The sequence below is a fragment of the Prunus mume genome, linkage group LG6, assembly GCF_029339155.1.
Source record: "Prunus mume cultivar Tortuosa linkage group LG6, ASM2933915v1, whole genome shotgun sequence".
NCBI classification, from domain to species: domain Eukaryota; kingdom Viridiplantae; phylum Streptophyta; class Magnoliopsida; order Rosales; family Rosaceae; genus Prunus; species Prunus mume.
In genome coordinates, this window is record NC_142703.1 from 10,794,867 (window position 1) to 10,813,882 (window position 19,016).

The window sequence follows — 19,016 nt, forward strand, 5'->3', positions numbered from 1 at the left end:
CTGGAGGAAGCAGTCGGGCTGGTGATCAATCCAAAGGTCCAAAATTAATGAGCCATTTCTAACATTATTTTAAAAAAATCAGTGGCAAGCCATGCAGTTACAGGAACAAGAATAGGCCAAAACTAAATTGAATGGTGAACCAAATATATTTCTGACCGTCCGTGTCAATTAATGTTAACTATGCACGATCAGCTGAGAAATATATAAACTTCAACAGCTGTTATAAATTTGCAAATTTAAATTCATCCATTTGTACAGACGATAGTCTAAACTACACACACGGGTGCGAATGTGAGATCTTTTGTCTGCAAGTCAACGCCATTTTCCACTAGACTATACATTGTTGACTTAATAAATCTATTTAAACAAAAAGGAAAGTACTTATATCTTATCGCTGCCCACATGGTTTCTCATTAGGTTTTTTCAAGTGCAATTATATATAAGCATAGTTCTTGATATATTCTGTGCCTCTGTGGCGTATGTTTAACATAATCAACATCGGAGCCAAAAAGCAGTCAAACTCAAATACCTCAAAGGACTCTTCATTTTTATTTTAAAAACAACTTTCATTATGAGGTTCGTAATTAGGTATAATTCATATGAACGAGTCTCGATCATCTTTTAAAGATGTGGCCAATAAGTTACAAAATCCAAATTAGATGGTAAAAACCTTATCAAAATGCCAATCACCAAATTTCTGAATCCAGATATGAGCCAGTGCATTCATTTCTAGCACTATCGGGCAAGAACAATTGCTACAGTACCCAAATCGGGCCTGCATCCAGTCTCACATACACGGTGGATACTATAACCCCAGTGCATCCTGTGGTTAAGAGCCCCAGTCATGCATCCTACAGATGCAGGGAGTTCATACAACCTCTACATTTTTCTAGTCCTCTGCATCAAAGTAGTTTATTTTTCTACCTGCTGTTATATAATCATCATCATTGTATTGCTGCTCACATGCACATAAGTGCAGTAGCCAATGTTCATATGACTGGTCATATACATATGAATTTGTTAATGCTGTAGTAACTACTGTCGTGAAAGTGAAATACCTAAAGGAGAGCTCCTAGAAGAAAACAAGAGCCCAATTGAAGAGCAAAGAACAAAATATGAGCTCATTCTAACCAAATTTTTGCCAACCCTGTCAACATTATATTCTTCTTTAATACATTATAATATAGCGTGATGGTGTGTCGATGCAGGGCCAGCTAAAACAGAAATTTCTAATAGTACGATAGTCACCATTGTGCCAGAACCAACAATTATAACTGAACCAGCTGATACCAAATCTTTTGAAATCCTCAAAAGCATTGTATATGCTTTTATATCCAGCAGAGACCAATTGTATCGAGTAGGGTAACACTTCGACAAATCCTGGTTCCATTTGCTCTAGTAACAATTTCAGATCAAACCCTGAATGCATCAAACATAAATCAGTCACAACAGACACAGTAGTGGACATTGATAAATCTTGGCTCCATCTCTAACTAAGCAACACACAAACTTGTGGTAGTCAACATTTCCTTCATCAAAATTTTACTGCCAGTTTTATCTTTGTTACGCTCAATATATTTACGAGAGCTATTGCTCTATAACTAGGAAGATGGCTGCAATAGTGTACAAGAAGAGGCAAGGGGCTTGTGCACAACTGAATTTGAACAAACTGAGATAGGAATTCCCTCCAAGTGCAACGTGATGCTCCCCAGGATTTCAGTCAATATCTTCTTGAACTCGTCTTCTTTGAGCAGCTTTCCATCATCTTCATTCACCAAGTTGAACGCATCCTGCACAACCTTGTCCATCTGTAAGTCATGGGACATGTTGCATTAGTCACTCGCTTGGACAGGCATAAGTTACTAATATTTGTTGAATAGGTTGTTTGAGTTCATAATAACATAGGTAATTAACATAGGTAATTAACAAAGCACCTGCTCAACTACACCAAGTGATGGCAGACCAGCCAGTGGAGCCACCACATCCAGCGCCGCACGCAAATATTCCTTGGACAGTTTCCCACTGTGGTCTTTTGGCACGTTTTCAATAGCTGCATTCAGCGACTGCATTTCACAATAGACTGAAATATAAGGGAATTCAATATGTATGGCACTCTAAGCAGAAAATAAAAATGCATACTAAAAAAGTATGAATTCACACATGATTAAGTATGCAAATGGCCAATGACAAAAAGAGAAGGCATCTTTATGAGACAGACCTTGTCTAATTCAAACTTGTTGGACAACAGTCTCTTAATGCCACTTCCATCGAAGTCAATTTCAATGTGGGCTACATTCACAGACTCTTCCTTAAGACGTTGAGCCACAGACTCTGCCACTTTCTTAAACTCTATGAAATTTCCTTGTGATACAGGCTCGTCAAAATCATGGCCAGTGCATGATTCAAGAGCAGGTTCCCCGATATTGCTAATAACCTAAAACACGAAAATAACCATCAAAGAGGGAAACACATAATAAGCACTCCAAAATGAAGATTCCAATGCAACTCTTCTAGGTTCTACAACCTACAATAATGTGGCGCGGACATGTAAATTTATATGATGATATGATGTCACCAACACTTTGGCTCCTTTGCAGCATGTTCATTTATAAATTCAGTAGCAAAATTTAACGTAATTTTTATTCCCTATATCCAATTATAGAATTGTTAGTCAATGTTAGTTGGAGAAGAGCAGCTACCCAAGAGTCTGATGAAGGGGGCATCCCTTGCTCAACTGTGAGTTTTTCCAAAGCTTTGGCTATATAGTCACGGAGGGTTACACTTCCATCAGCTGACTTTATCTCAGAATACGTGACTACCATCTCTGATTCAAAAATTGGCCCATTGATGAACTTCTCCATCAATACGGAGGATCACAATAGGGTCTCTCTTCAAACCAGCGGCCATGCCTAACAGAATATCTGAAACAGCCTCTTTGTACTCAGTCTTGCTCACTTTTTGTTGTTTTCCATGAGTGAACTCATTCAACACCTAAGCACATCAAATCATATGCTTTATTTTTTAGTGCAAAGGAATTAAATCTGTGGATCAAATGACTTTAATACATCTAAACAAATTGGCACATGATAGTTACCGTTAAAAGAAATCAAGTTAACTGTCTTTCTTTCTCATGATTACACAATCTACTACGTTTGCTAATATGGATTCTCCACCACTTTGTCATTCTTATTGTTGAAAAAGGTTCTTAATGCAGTTGATCAATGATAACAAGGAAATTTCAAAGAGGAGTTTAAGAAGAGATATACCCCTATGGGAAGGCCTTTACCTCGTCAAATTCGAGCATATCACTAGCCCTCTTCTCTTGACATCCTTCACTGGATTGGATTCCATACCGATTTAGGGGTTGTTCATGCACTATGCTTGTCTTTGTTCTGTATGCGTAGTCCTTAGTGTTTTGTTTTTGGGTCTCTTCTTTCTGTGTGTGTGTGTTTATTTTGATGGCTTCTCTCATTTTCTTAGCAGCCACTTGATGGCTCAAGAGGCCCCAGTTCACCTAATAGAAATTCCAAAGGACATATTTCAATATATATGCCGGAAACTATCATTGGGTACACTCCAGCGATGCAGGAGATTGTCAAGGGAATTCCTTTTGAAACTCTCTAAAACCGACCTCAGTTTAGACACCCTACTGCTAGTACATGCACCAAGTAATAGGAATTATGAAGGGATATACCCCTCATGGGGAGGCCTTCACCTCGTCGAATTCGAGTATATCACTCCCGTGAAAATTGAGGGTCAAGTTCGTCGAGAATTGGAGCATTTCAGTCCCATACAAATTGAGAGTCAAGTTCGCTCATTTTCCACAATCGGGTCTGTCCCGATTTTGGAGTCAGATATTTTGGTTCATCAAGGGGCTTATGTTTGGAACCCCCTCATTGGAGGATCTGTAAGCTCTCCAGCAGTCCCAAGTCAGTATATCTTACTTAGTTGACCAGCCAGCCATGGCCTACACTTACCAATTGGTGGCTGGGCAAGAATACCCACCACTTGCTCGATGAAATACCTCAGTGAAGAAGGCAAAGCCAGTGGCGGATCCACATTGGGGCAAAAGGGGTGAATTGACCCCTGCAAACCAGAAACCATGGCTTGGGGATAAGAAATGTGACCCCTGCAATTGCTACTTCTTTTTCTTTAAAACGATAGGCCTTACTTGCTTGATTTGCAGATGGCGGCTATCTCGTTGCAGAGGCGTTGTGTTAGCGCAAGGAAGAAGATGAGGATTTCTGACTTTTTTTGGTCTTCTCAAAACACACTGAACGACGTCATGTTCTGATCCATAAAAGAGAAGAAGGAAGAATGAAACGCGCGTTTGGTCTTTAAATTTTGTCTGGTATCATTTTGTATTGTAATTAAAAACAAATAGCAACTTTGTTTACACCATAATCAACCGAGCATATCCAGCCTCAAAACAACTAGCACAAAGGCAGACACGCCTCCTCCCCTGCCGAAGGAAGACACTCTTCCAAGGTGCTAAGCACCTGCCGAAACTCCTGACTGCCAAAGCCCACAAACTGCTAACCCTAATTCTCATGACACGTGTCACCACCGCGGCGACTTGCACAAAGTCCTACATCAGAAATCTACATCAACCTCCCACTTTCACTTCCTTATAAAAAGGGAACAGTACCCTAGTAAGAGGGGGAACTACTTTTCTACATTTTACTATTACTCTGCAAAAGTTACCATTCTTAGCTGACTTAAGCATCGGAGAGCCTTCGGCCGGCACCACACCGGTGTCCGAAGCTTAACGACTGCTTCTCCCATTTTTGTCTTCTGCAGGCTAGCCTTTATTGAAGGTCCAGACCCTTTCCTTGTTGAAGGCAAATCCCTTTTATTTTCTCTAAGTTGACCCTCTCCAAAAAAGAGCATCAACAAACTTAATGGGCTAAGGCCTGGTTTCATGATAATGGTATTTAAAAAGTTTCTTCTATGCGCCAATATAATGTATTAATTTAATAATAATTCTTGTTTTTTGTTTTTCTTCTCCTTGTTTTTCTTTTTTTTCTCTCTTTTCCTTCTCTCTTCTCTCCTCTCTCGCTCTCTTTCTTTTTTCTAATTGGAGGAGATGCGACACTAGCTTGAAATATTGTAGGAAGCGAATCAAAAGCTATCAAAGATGGTAAATTTTTACTCTAAGGACATGTAAAAGCAGCTGGAGGCCTTGCATCGACCGGTAAACATGCATGAGGATATCCAAGTTTTCCTAAAGCTAAGAAAGTGATATTTGGAAGCTCAAGTTATGAGCCCCAAGAAGCGATGCGAGAAAACCCAAAGGAGGAGATCCATATGGCCGAACTAAAGTCTCCTATTGTGGATCAGGAAGCGTGCCATAATGTTGTTAATTTTTTTTTTTTCCAACTTGTATGTGCTTAGCTTTTGTATGTTTTTAAATTAATTAATAATGGTTGTTGTATGTCCTTTGCTTTTGTATGCTTTAATTAAGTAATAAAGAATGTTTTGGTTAATTAGTTTAGTTTTTTTGTGTGTTAGTTTTTTTTGTTATTATACTTAGCTAGTCTGGTTTTTGTGTACATTTTTCGTCAAGCAATCTTTGTAGATTGGTTAATAATAATATGGTGTATTCTAGGTTTGTCTATAAAAAAATCTTGGATCCACCACTGGGCATAGCAACACCTTCTTTGCGAAGAGTTTTCTAAGTTGCAGAGGAGGCACTATGTGCCTAGCAAAGAAGACGATGCCTGGCTTGTCTCGGTGAGACAGGATTTGCTGTCCCCAATTACATGTACCTTTGACACATGTCCACCCATTTAACCTCGAATTAACACCGTTAACTTAATAAAATTTAGAAAGAAAAAACCAACACTATAGCAGCAGCAACCACCCCTCGTGACCTTCATGCCACTTCCCCTTCTTCCCATTTCCTGACCTCCTCCCTCAACCACAAAATCACCATAGACCAGTACTCTCAATTGAGCAACCCAAATTTGAGGGGCGATCGGGAAGAAGAGGAGGAAGTGGTAGTGGAAAAGAAGTGGGCTGCAAGGTGGAGGTTGTGTGTGGCTTAGGTGAGGGGGCTGGAACCAGTGAGGTTTGGGTCTGTCAAGGTTGGGTATTGGGTGGGGAACTTTGTGACAGCTGTTTGTTTTGTTTAGGGTTTAATTTCTTTTAATTTTTATTTCATTGAAAGTAAAGTTAACAGTGTTAATATTAGGGTTAAGTGGGTGGCCACATGTCAACAAATTATACAAGGGACACGAAGGGACATTTAAAATAGGGACACCAGATCCCCTCCCTGTCTTGATGCCCTTATAAACGAAACACACCCTTTTGTGATTAGCCTCCTTTAGCGAAACAACGGGTTAGTGTTCAACATTTGGCTGCCTCTTTTCATTGTCGATGGGTTTAATGGGCTACTTTTGGTTTTATCGATTTTATGAGGTTTGGCTTCATGATAAGGGGTGAATTATTTAAGAACTTTATCCTATGGGCCAATATAATATAATAGAAAATTATCTAACAAACAAAAAAAACTATTTTAACAGTCAATATAAATATATAGAAATTTATATATATTTAACTAATGTGTTAATTCAATAAAGCAATGATAATAGAGGAATTTAAGATTTCTAATCTAACCTTTGTATGGTAAAATTTTAAATTTAAATAGTGTTAATTTGTATTGTATTGCATTGCATTTACTTGTGATTTATATTTATATTTATATTTATTATATTTTTTTAAAGCTTTTATTTATATATAAAGATGTATTTGAGGTGAGGCTCATTACATTCCCGTGAGTAGATGTATCTTTTTGTGTTTATTAATGAATTCACTCGTAATCTCAAATTTAATATGTAAGTTTTGCCCAGTCGGCTTTCAAATCCTGAATTCGCCACTGATTGAAGGTAATATTGATGTGTAAATTGGTTTTATTGATTTACCTTTATGGTTTTACAGTTTTACAATTGGTTGTGACTAAGTAACCTTTTACAGTTGAGATAATTTTTGTGGATAAAAGGCCTGTAGGAATATATATATATATATATATATATATATGTATGAGTGTGTGTATGGATGATGGTACAGAAAAGTTTGGATGAAAGTGGGGCCCAGGGCCGCTTTTTTTTGTCTGGAAACACCAATAGGACAGCCTACTGCAAAAGCCCAATTGAAATGCCATGCTTTTTAGAAGGACGTGGTTGGTTTATTTGAGAAGTTAATGGCGTGCGGGTAACATGTAACAAACAAGAAGCCAAGGCTCTAGATCATGACATATGACTCGCACCCTTTTTGGGTTTTTGGGAAATTCTTCAACTGTTGAAATCATCTATGTATATATATAGCTTTCAGCACCACAACAATGGCACTTGCAAATAGTAGAGTTAGCCATAGTTTGGCTTAGAATGGCTTTTCCAGTGTTGGGTTTCTTTGTGTTTTTGCTGCTACTTGTTGGTGGCACAATTGCAAGCAACAACGACGACAGTGCCTTTGATAAAAATTATGAAATCACATGGGGAAATGATCATGTTTTGTCTCTTAATCAGGGGAGAGAAATCCAGCTTTCGTTGGATAGCCGTTCGGGTTATCATCATCTTCTTCTTCTTCCTCTTTGTTTTGTTAAATGCTAATTAATGATAATTTTTCCGCGCTTGTGCATGATTAATCAACTTTTATTCTTAGCATTTTGATACGTCATTTTCCTCTTATTTTTCAAATAAATAATATATATATATATTCGATAGTGACATGGAGCGCAATAATTAATTAATTTGGTCCAAATATTTTCATATTTTTACATTTAGCCTATCCTATCTAAGCCCACTCCAACATGACGCACCAACTTAGACATTTGAATTACTACTTGCACAGGGTCTGGATTTGGATCGTACCTAAAGTACAGTTCTGGGTTCTTTCATATGAGGATGAAGATACCAGGGAACAATAGTACTGCAGGAGTTATTACAACTTTTTATGTGAGTGTTATTCCATATATATAAATTCTCTTTGTTATTATATCTACCTCTTTTTCTCCTATTTATATATTGGTTTTTACATGCAGCTGACTTCAAAGACTAGTCGACATGATGAGCTGGACTTTGAGTTCTTGGGTAATGCAGAAGGTGAAGCAATCACACTGCAGACAAATGTGTTTGTAAATGGTGTAGGCGGCAGAGAGCAAAGGATTAACCTATGGTTTGACCCAACGTCAAATTTTCATGATTATAAACTTCTTTGGAACCCTCATCAAATTGTGTAAGAATCATATCTTTCGTCTCATTAATCTTATTGTTGTTTATTATCGATCGAAGTTTGAATGTACAATTTAGATTCACAGTTTCATCTTTCTCTACAGATTCTTTATCGACGACACTCCAATTAGAGTTTTCAATAACTACACGAATTTGGGAGTTCCCTACCCAACACAGCCAATGAGAATTGAAGCAACTTTGTGGAATGGAGATTGGGCATCTCCACAAAAGATAAATTGGGCATATGCACCTTTTAGAGCTCACTACCAAGGATTTGACATAAGTGGGTGCTCAACACAGAGCTCCAACGTTGAAGAATGTTATAAATCCAATTATTGGTGGAACAATAGGAATTATTGGGAACTGAACCCTACCCAAAAACAAGCATATGAGAATGTGAGGAAGAAATATATGAACTATGACTATTGTAATGATAAGCCTCGATTCCCTTTTGGGCTTCCCAAAGAGTGCAATATTCAGAAAAAATAATAAACTATAATTACCAGAAATATTAGAATAATTAAAGAGAGGAAAATAATACTTGTAATTCAGAAACTGCCAATTGGTGGGTATTTTCTAGAGAACATATATGCATAGTATTTAAATTGTATGGTTATGATATTTTTATTATATATGATGCATGATTAATCGGTCATCTTTGTCAAACAAAGTACGGTAAATTTTTAGTTATGTATTTTTCTTCAATATGAAGGTATTTATAAGGAAATACAACCCTAAATAAAATAGAAAATAAATCTAAATCACAATAAGAAATAAATCTAAATTACAACATGACTAAATAAATAGGTAAATAACCAAAATACAAACTAAAAAAGAAACCAAAATCCTAACTCAGTACTAGCCAACAACCTCTTGCTAATTAGCAAACATATCAATACTCCTTACAGTATAAGACAAAAAAGCTAATTAAGGAAGGCTCTTTGTTGGAATTAACAGGTTCGCATTTGTAAGTTTCTTTCCTGGCGTTGTTAGATAAGTACTGTGACTCAGAAATATGCTCTCTCTCTCTCTCTCTCTCTCGTTATACAAAAGCCTAATCCTGGTTTGCATTTTCATAGATACATATAGTTTTCTATTTGTTAATTAATATGATGAGAGATGAGCATTTTATTCTTGTATTAAAAACAAAAGGATCATGAAAACACCTATGCCATCAATCTTCTGAGGCATCAAAATTAAAACTGATTTGAGAGTTTATTAAAAGTTTATTAACACTTTGGGTTTAATGATGATAGATTTGTAGGTTTCCCATTCACCATTAGTAAAAAAAGAAACATATAATATAGTGACGGCTGATCTAATGCATGCATGGAACAAAATCCAGATTAGATTATGTTTGGATTAAAATGTGCCAATGAGAAAATCTACGTACTCATAGTGTCGGTGCTAAGTCCGGATATACTACAAAAGTTGGATGATGAAATCGTTATGGCGTGGGATCCATATAACCTTTTTAGCCAAGGGCAACCCAAGCCGCAGGGGTTGTGATGTCAACCCCATCATGCATGCAAGACCCCAATTCAACAGAAACAACCATCAAGGGCGATAGAAACTTGTAAGATACTGTTCTTGAAACGTGTCAGTGTTGAGTTACAAAACAATTCAGTTAAGATATAGAACGTATTCAAGTCATCAAAATTGAACAAGGTCAGGGTATGCATGAACGTGCCCTGCTGTCTAACCTTTTACTTGTTATACTACAATATTTGATCCCCTTATCACAGACGTCGAACTTGACTGTCACAGCTAGATACAAAATGAAAAGCTATATAGGATGGAGTTTCTTTCTTGCACTTCATTGCTTCCAAGCTCTTCCTAACAACACGATTTCTGAATAGCTTTTCATCAAACATATGAACTAAAATGGGTAAAAGGGCAGGAAATTTTTCTAGTTGTTTTCATAAAAAAGGGATGGTGCATAAATTATGATGTGGTTGGTTATGGAGATAGCTATCATATGTGGAGAAGTCAATAGCGTGTGGGCATAACAAATATCAGTAAGGTAGAGAAAAATTATGGCTCACACTCTTTTTGCCCACTTCGAGTTCTTAGGGTAAAAAATACATATAAAAGAAATATTTCTCTATTTATAACCTGCACCACCACAACCATGGCAGTAGCCTGCTAGGTTTAATTCTAGGGTTCTAAAATGGGGGTTTCAGTGCTGGTTTTAGCAGTGTTTCTCCAACTTGTTGGTGGAATGTTTGCCCGTGATGTTCACTTCGACGAAAATTATGGAGTCGTTTGGGGGAAACCTGATCATGTGGAAACTTGGTATCGAGGGAGAGAACTCGTGCTTTTATTGGATCAAGCTTCGGGTTAATTTATCATCATCTTCTTCTTCTTCTTCTTTTATTACGATATTCAACTTTTATTGTTTTCACTTTAATCTTGATCATATTCTCTGTTTTTGCTTTTTAAAAGTAAATGATCATGACTTGTAAAATTTGACCCAATTTTGTTGTATTTTTACGGTTAACTCATTTGATCTAAGCCCAACTCCAGCATAATCCACTTCATCCTCGTCAAAGTTGCCCTAAATTGTGAGGAGTGCATGAACAATTTTAATTCCCTCCAAAAAATTTAGGCCTCTTTTGAAAAATATTAGTTCCCTCTCCTTCCTTGCTTGAAATTTCATTTAACGGTGGAAAATGTCCAAGTAAAATTTGGATATAACAACTCGTGAGTGTCCTAATTAATACTCCCATTCCAAATGGAGAGATTTTTAAGCAATAATTTGAATTTGAAGACAAAACGAATTTAGTTTTGTTCTCAAATACAAAAACAAGAATCATATTAGACTGAATGTATTTGAAATAAACTAGATGTAGTATATTATTTGAAATGACAATGAATCATTTGAAATTCATTTGTTTCCTTCCTTTCTTTCTAAATTTGCTAAACCCTTCTTTGCTTGTTCAGATTTTAGGATGCATGAGTTGTAATAGTCCAAACAAATAACGTTACCTTATAATGTCATCTAAATTCATAAGATCCAGAATCCCTCAATCGATCCAACCAGAGTCTCGTACGTATCTAGTAACTCTTATTCATGGGCTTGGGCTAGGTCTAGGTTTATAACTAAGGAAGGGATCTATATATAACTTCACCAATGCATTACTTTCTTTTGTGAAACACAAAGCACTCTCACTAGCTAGGTTTTGCCTTAGAAATGGCTTTCTCAGTGGTTCGTTTATTTCTGTTTCTTCTCCTTATTGGTGGTGGGGTGCTTGCAAGAGAAACCAACCTTCTTGACGGTAACTTTTATCATAACTATAGAACGCTCACGACGGATTCTTCTCATTTCCGGTCTTCAAATCAAGGAAGAGAAGTCCGGCTTTCTATGGATAATTCTTCGGGTTAATTATCCTTTCCATCTTCTTCTTCTTCTTCTTCTTCTTCTTCTTCTAGATTCTAATGGAATAACAATCTCTTTGTTAGATGCTAATGATCCAAATAAATTCTTTTTTCTTTTCCGTGAGCTGTTTGTATTGATTTTCTTTCCATTTCTTATTCATGCCTTATTTCTCTGAAGCTGTCTTTGCTACGTACTTATCCTTAGGATATGGAGTAATTAATCAACTTTATGTTTTTATTTATGAGAGGTTAAACCACAAAGCAGGCCATTTTTTATTTATTGCATGGCAGGTTTTATAATGGATATGTGCAACTTATTTGAAGAAGATTTAAGACTCCATAGCCAGGCAAGGTCCTGAGTTGGAGTCCTAACATTTGTGTAGTGCGTGTGAATTTAGTATATTAGCTCCCCTCTCAATAGAAAAGGTCCTAAAAAAAACTTCATAGCCACCTCTTAGAAATTAAGGAAAATAAGTAGAATATGAGATATTAATTAACTCTTCTAAAGATCTTATATACGTGTGTGTATATATATATAATATAGTGGTAATTATTTAACTTTCACTTTCCTTTATTTATTGTATATAGAAGATAATTTGAGCTCTTATTATTTCAGGGGCTGCGTTTGTATCCAAGCAATGGTTTGGTTCTGGGTTCTTTCATATGAAGATCAAATTACCACGAGGGAATTCTGCTGGTGTCGTCACAACTTTTTATGTGAATATTACTATCCCATTAATTTTCTCTCTCTCTCTCTCTCTCTCTCTCCCCCTCTGTTTTTAATGTCTCCAAATATTGCCCGTGGCTTATATATGTATATTATATATATGAAGCTAACTTCAGGTGACGGTGACGGAGTAAAGGACAAAGCTCATGATGAGCTGGACTTTGAGTTCTTGGGTAACATAAAAGGAGAGCCAATTCTACTGCAGACAAATGTTTTTGCAAATGGCACTTCCGGTAGAGAACAAAGAATTACTCTTTGGTTTGACCCCACAACAGAGTATCATGACTACAAAATTCTTTGGAACCAGAATCAAATTGTGTAAAAATACATACTCATCCCCATCATCAAATTGCTCTTTATTTTTCCAAATTGTTATATATATACATAAACACGGTAATTTAATTCACAGTTTCATAATATAACATGTCTGTCACAATTAACGCATGCATTTTTTTTTTTTTTTTCCTTTCTGTCGCGCAGATTTTATGTTGACGACATCCCAATTAGGGTATTTAAGAAACTCACAGAATCTGGGGTTCCCTTCCCGTCACAACCATTGCAAATTCAAGCAAGCCTTTGGCATGCGGAATGGGCAAGTCAGAATGAGACGGATTGGAGGTATGCACCATTTAAAGCTCACTACCAAGGATTTGACGTAAGTGGCTGCCCCTGCGCAACAAAACAATGCATGAACGAATGTTATGGGCAGAATTATTGGTGGAACGACATAAGGGAATTAAACTCAGCCCAACGACAGGCATATGAGGATGTGAGAAGGAGACATATGCACTATGACTATTGTGCCGGTCATACACCTGCCCCAGAGTGCAGTTTTAATAGCTAGGGTTAATTTAGTATCAAGATTCGAGAGAGGCTTAGAAAAATTTAAACGCTACCCCAAAAAAAAAAAAAAAAACAGAGGAGATAAGGGATGATATATATAACTGTATTAATTATTATTGTAATCTGGTGATCATCATTTTGTGTCTCATATATGGAACCCTTGTACGCAAAACTTATCACTCCTAACATTAATTAAAGATTTAAAAAAGGGTTTATTATTCCTTTGGATCACATTATCGCATTAACGCTACGGAAATATTTTTGCTCATCACGCCTTCTCAATACTTGACACGTGTTCATTGACATAACCATAATTAACCCTTTGCTTTGTATTCAAGATATATGATATTAATATTTGATTTGATATTGAATTTTAGGATACTATCTTGAAATTTTTTGGATTTATGATCAAGATATGTATGTAATGGATTTTATATGATTTGGTGAAGCATTTGATGCATTTATTTATTAAGATTATTAAATTTTTAGGAGAGATTTGATGATGGAAAGTTAAGAACACACTATCTTAGATTTGGGATCAAATGTAAAGATCAAGCATTTTTGAGCCATGATTCTTTTATTTTGGCCATCAATGACCTAGAGGCTTGAGATCTCTTATCAAGAAGAAGCTATTAAAGTAACTATAGCACTTATAATCGGCAGTGAAAGCACCAAAAGAAAAAAAAATCTCAAAATAAACAACATAACAATCGTATTGGCGAGATTTATTTCCTTTTTTTATTTAGGATTCTTTTTATTTATCCGTTTGTATAGTTCTATCGTAATTAAGATTTATTTCCTATTATAACTCTTTTTATGATTATCACTTTGTATATCTCTATTAATAAATAAATAAATAAATAAAAAAACCCCTATCGAAAAAATAGATCAGAAAAAAGTGGTGATTTCCCCACTATTTTTTCTTCCATTTTATCCACTTACACTTTTTTTTTATAACTAAAAAAGGAGTGTAAGTGGATAAAATAGGAGTGGGGAAATCATTGCCCTCAGAAAATTATCATATACTTGGTTTGGCAAATCTTTATTTGTTAAATTATATATAAAATAGAAATTGGAAACAAATAACAATAAATCATCGTTAATCAATTGGGCCTTCTTGACCAAAAGGCCCGAAAGCCCAAAGGCCCATTGTCTTTGTCTCTAGAAATCAAAAAATCCCTCCCAGACCCCAACGTCTTTCATAGACCAAACTCCTTCAGCGACGCTTCCATGGCGGACTATCTGACTCCGCGCCCCACTGCCCCATCTCATAGCACTCTCGCAGCGCCCATACTCCGATTCAAGCTCATTCCTCCACCTCATGGCCCTTCCTCTTCTTCTTCTTCTTCTCAGACGGGTCCTGTTACTCTCTCTCTCTTACTTTTTGCCCCAATTCTCCATTCCAAAGCTGCCTTGGGAACGGTCACCGAAGAAGATTTCTAGGAGGAGTTGCTTCTGGAGCCATTTCCGGATCGCAAGGTGCTGTTCCACTTCATCTTCCGAAGCAGGGCCCCACATACCAACTCCAGTGGCCGGCACCACCATCTCTTCCCCAAAGCCATATCTCAGCCGGTAGGTCTTTACGTGCCTCGGCATTATATTGTTTTTAAATTTGTTAACTTTGGCATACGATAAGGTCGTAAACAGATAATTTTTATATCATGTACCTGGGTTTTGTTTAATTAGGGTGTTTAAGGTAGTAAGGTAGGTTGATAGGTGTTGTAAGTTTTCAAAATTAACTGTATGAGCTTTTAGCATTGATATTCAAATTTAGGATTTTTAAGTCTTACTGGTAGCATACCTAACTTTCCAATTACCTCCACTCCACCGTTCTTGTATGAATTCATGAAATTCTTGGTAGTATCTTATAAACTACTAAATAACTTACGGGAGAGTGTTGGTTGGACAGGTTCAGAAGTTTCACGTTAAGGAAATGGAATTTTCTTTCACACAAGGTCGGGGGTGGGTTTGATCCCATATCAAGCAACAAGGCCAAGCCTCCTGGAGCTGAGTTGTGGGCTGTCTTTGATGTCCCTCTTGAACAGGTGGATGAATCTTGGAAGAATTTAATCCATGCTCTTTCGGGTCTCTTTTGTGCTTCAATCAACTTCCTAGAATCGTCTACATCATATTTGGCTCCTGAATGGGGCTATCGCCCAACGCCAGGCAGTCTGAGGTATGGTACATTGCCCCGTGAGGCTGTTTGCTCCGAGAACCTAACTCCGTGGCTGAAGCTCCTTCCTTGTAGAGATAAAGCTGGGATTTCTGCATTAATGGATAGACCATCTATCTACAAAGGATTTTATCATTCACAGCAGTTGCGCTTGACCTCAAGTGAATTTGAATCGGAGGGGATAGGTTCAGGAATTGTTCTACAGCAAACATTCACAGTTGTCGTACAGCCTGATAGTCTGAGAAGATAACTATTATGAGTTATTCCCAAGAAACAAAATCACAACCAAGCTGGTCATTGACTTCAATTTTTGGGAGGAAGGTCGGTGGAAGATGTGTGCTTGCCAATTCTTCCACTGTATACCTTCAGCTTGATAGTGGACTAGTTGATCAACTAGATTATTTGCAGAAAGAAAATGAGATATCCAGCGCTGATAAATCTGCCTATGAAGGTGTTATGAGTAACCCTGGCTTTGAATTGTCTGTTAAACCGAACAGGGTATTAAAAGAACTTAATGGATTTGAAAAGAAGAACCCATCTGTTCTATATGAATTTTCTATGGAGAAGTGCAGTCTAGGCCATTTGATTTAGGCCTAACTTGGAAGCTTCCTGTAGTTTGGTCCTGTCAGAAAGCACCATTACATGCTAGTCGATTCTTGATGGGAAGTAGGAATAAAAGGGGTGCTATTGTAATATCCTTGAGATCTACAGAAGTGAGTGATGAGTTGTTGCATACTGATATGAGTGAAGGCAGGTGCAAATTGGAAGTCAAAAATTTTCAGGTTGTGCCTTGGTATATTAAAGTTTATTTTCTACATTGCGAGTGTTTGTTAATGAACAACATCAAGAAGTTTCAGACATCGTTGAAAAGATGCGTGTTTCACCTACTGTAAACAAGATGTCACCTGGGGTGATGGAGATGGTCCTGAAATTCCCTCGTGGAATGAAATCAGCTACTATAACCTTAGAATTTGATAAGGTATACTTGGGTAATCTTTTTAAAATTTTTTTTTTCCATGTTTTATAGCTTTGGTTTTTATAATGAATTTTCAAAGGGTTATAGCTATGTGGGAATTCCTATGGTGCTAAACTGTGAGCTAAGCTCGTGCAGAACAATGATTGACTGAAGCATTGTTGCTGGGAACTCCTACATCATCTTATTTGCTTGAAACATAGGCTGAAGTTTGACTGTACACTTAGTTTCTTCATTACTTGTTGATTTTTTTTTTTTGGGTATGACTTTGTTATAATATCTATGTAGGGGTTTTTGCATATTGATGAAAATCCTCCAGATGCCAATCAGGGATTTGATTATTCCATCAGCCATAATAAGCTTTCCTAATTTCCATGCAAGCATGCAGTTTTTTAAGGATAAATCTGTGGAGAAGTCCTCCATCTTATCCAAATTCCAGGTATTCTAACCACCTTTTTTTTTTTTTTTTTTTTTTTTGGGGTGGTATTCACGTATCAGATTCATGGATTTTTGTACCTATTGGCTATTGTTGACTCTCTATTTGTGTGTAGGAAAACAGCGATGTTTTGACATACACAGTAGTATTACTTGTACCGTTGGCAACTCCTGATTTTAGCATGCCTTGTCAAGTTATGGTGATTACAATCATTGTATGTCTAAAGTATTTTAGTTATTTCCTCGAAATAGTTAGAAGGGGTGCTGGTGAGGAGGAAAATTTTCAAAGAACAGAGTTTAGATTGACTGTTTGTAGCATATTGATATCAATTTTTAGGTTTTACAACAGGGCATAGATATTAAATTTAGAACACAGCATGAGTTGCAGATGTTGAAACAGTATCGATTATTTTTTGCACAATTGGCTGAGTTAATTTATTTCCAGAAGTTAGTCGGTTTTTCTTTGGATTTCATCGTGCAGTCCGCTTATAGGATGGTATAAGGTTAGCAACATAGTTTCCTGTCACTGGTAGTAAGCTTGTAGTTCTGTTGGGGCACCATACGCCTTCTAGGACTGAAGTATTCCTCTTTTTGCTTGTTTCTCTTTCATTTACACCTACTGCAGTTAACTGTTTCATTTTTTTTAAATACAAATAAATAGAGATACTATAGAATTTCATGCTTACCACTACCACATCATGTATGGTTGAAGTCAGCTAATTGCTAATATTAACTAGAAGGAACATGTAATTTGCCTTATGTTTTTACTGTCTCAACTTTAATACTCTGGTTGGTCGACCAAGCACATCAGGTTTTATAATGGACCTGCAACTTATTTGAAGATCTATAGCCGCTACTCTCTATATATATGTGCGTGCGTGTGTGTGTGTGCAGCTAACTTCAGGTAATGAAGTTCGTGATAAGCTTTGAGTTCTTGGGTAAAGTAGAAGGAGAGCCAATCACATTGCAGACAAATGCTTTTGAAAATGATGAGGATAATTTGGTTTGACACCATTGCAGATTATCAAGACTACAACAATCTTCAGAACCATCATCAAATTGTGTAAGAATCCTTGGCCATCATCATATGTTCTTTATTTTGTCACAACATATCTCATGTTTTCGTTTCCTAAATGCGCAACCATGATTCAGAGTTAAACAATATAACATGTCATATATATCGGATAACACAATGTTATCCTATAATGTATATATATGCATATATATATATTAATTATTCTTTTTATGTGCTGCAGATTTTATGTTGACAACATCCCAATTAGGGTTGCCTACCCATAAGAACCAATGACAATACAAGCAAGCTTATGGTGGCCTTGAGAGGGATTGAACTTTTGCACCGTTTAGAGCTCACCACCAAGGATTTGACATAATTGGCTGCATACCACAGAGCTCCATGAAAGAATGTTATGGACACAATTATATTGGTAGAAACTCGAAACAATAGGAAGTTTTGGGGATTAGACTCTAACGAACCACCAGCAAATGAGAATGGAAGGAGGAGAACTATGACCATTGTATTGATTTAAAAAGGTACCCTGTATATTCGAGGGAGTGCAATATTAAATCCCCAATGAGTGAGGAGCAATAATAAGGTTATAATAAATTGTGAGGGGTAGATTATATGAACTGTCTCTAATGTCCAGGTATCAGTACGGAAGTTTACACTATCTTCTGACTTTTAGCGGCGGTTTTTGGTATCGTTGTTTATATTGCTTTTAGTAGTGGCTAGCGGCGGATTTTACAGTCACTAAAGCTAGTTCAAAATTTTGACACCTAAAAATCGTCACTAAAGTTCGTAAAACCGTTGCAAACCGCAGGCAAAAGAGAACCGTCACTAAAAGTTGCAAACTAATTTCCGCAGATTGAAGTGTCTGAGAGTTTATTCCCCATTTGTTCATTATTTTATCTGAAAACAAGATGAAAGATCGTTCCTGCATGTCATAAGTACCCAACGAACTTGATGGAACCTTGATCTTCTAGGATTAGAGAGCGAATTCGCCTTAAAAACGGTGATAAATGGTAAGCATCTGAAGTGTTTTTCGTTTTAGAGCTTCTTCATTGTCCTCTTTACCTGTGGGGATAAACTCCAATGTCACTGTCTGTTCAAAAGGGAGAACCACTTGTTTTGAAAAACTATGAAAACCAAGAACCCCGGTAATGGAAATGGACCAGCGCTCCTATTTGATTGATGCTCTCAAAGTATTAGCAACTCTAGTCAAAAGCTCCCATTTTAGT

The 19,016-nt window shown here is 36.8% G+C and overlaps 2 protein-coding genes and 2 pseudogenes across 5 annotated transcripts; 3 read left to right on the top strand and 1 right to left on the bottom strand.

Annotated features, from left to right (window-relative positions):
* Nucleotides 1–1,151: 1,151 nt before the first annotated feature.
* LOC103334297 (uncharacterized) lies at nucleotides 1,152–3,017 on the bottom strand (annotated as a pseudogene). The gene is made up of 4 exons (XR_016128036.1): nucleotides 2,700–3,017; nucleotides 2,219–2,434; nucleotides 1,935–2,063; nucleotides 1,152–1,808 (listed from the first exon to the last, which is right to left on the bottom strand). The product of XR_016128036.1 is annotated as an uncharacterized LOC103334297 (transcript).
* A 4,318-nt stretch (nucleotides 3,018–7,335) lies between these two features.
* LOC103334296 (xyloglucan endotransglucosylase/hydrolase protein 2-like) lies at nucleotides 7,336–8,841 on the top strand. Its single transcript, XM_008237241.2, has 4 exons — nucleotides 7,336–7,563; nucleotides 7,852–7,955; nucleotides 8,042–8,235; nucleotides 8,336–8,841. Exons 1-4 carry the CDS (start codon nucleotides 7,386–7,388, stop codon nucleotides 8,718–8,720), a joined length of 861 nt encoding a protein of 286 aa, XP_008235463.2. The 5' UTR covers nucleotides 7,336–7,385; the 3' UTR covers nucleotides 8,721–8,841.
* Nucleotides 8,842–10,344: 1,503 nt separating this feature from the next.
* Nucleotides 10,345–13,410, top strand: LOC103334295 (xyloglucan endotransglucosylase/hydrolase protein 2-like). 2 transcript variants are annotated; one of them, XM_008237239.2, is made up of 4 exons: nucleotides 10,345–10,570; nucleotides 12,226–12,326; nucleotides 12,443–12,654; nucleotides 12,817–13,410. In XM_008237239.2, exons 1-4 carry the CDS (start codon nucleotides 10,402–10,404, stop codon nucleotides 13,178–13,180), a joined length of 846 nt encoding a protein of 281 aa, XP_008235461.1. In that variant the 5' UTR covers nucleotides 10,345–10,401; the 3' UTR covers nucleotides 13,181–13,410. The 2 variants fall into 2 exon arrangements, with proteins under 2 accessions (XP_008235461.1, XP_088909928.1); XM_089053802.1 differs by lacking the exon at nucleotides 10,345–10,570 and adding an exon at nucleotides 10,577–11,611.
* Nucleotides 13,411–14,374: 964 nt separating this feature from the next.
* Nucleotides 14,375–18,401, top strand: LOC103334294 (uncharacterized; annotated as a pseudogene). The gene is made up of 5 exons (XR_016128326.1): nucleotides 14,375–14,751; nucleotides 15,089–16,331; nucleotides 16,614–16,764; nucleotides 16,877–17,823; nucleotides 18,017–18,401. The product of XR_016128326.1 is annotated as an uncharacterized LOC103334294 (transcript).
* Nucleotides 18,402–19,016: the final 615 nt, after the last annotated feature.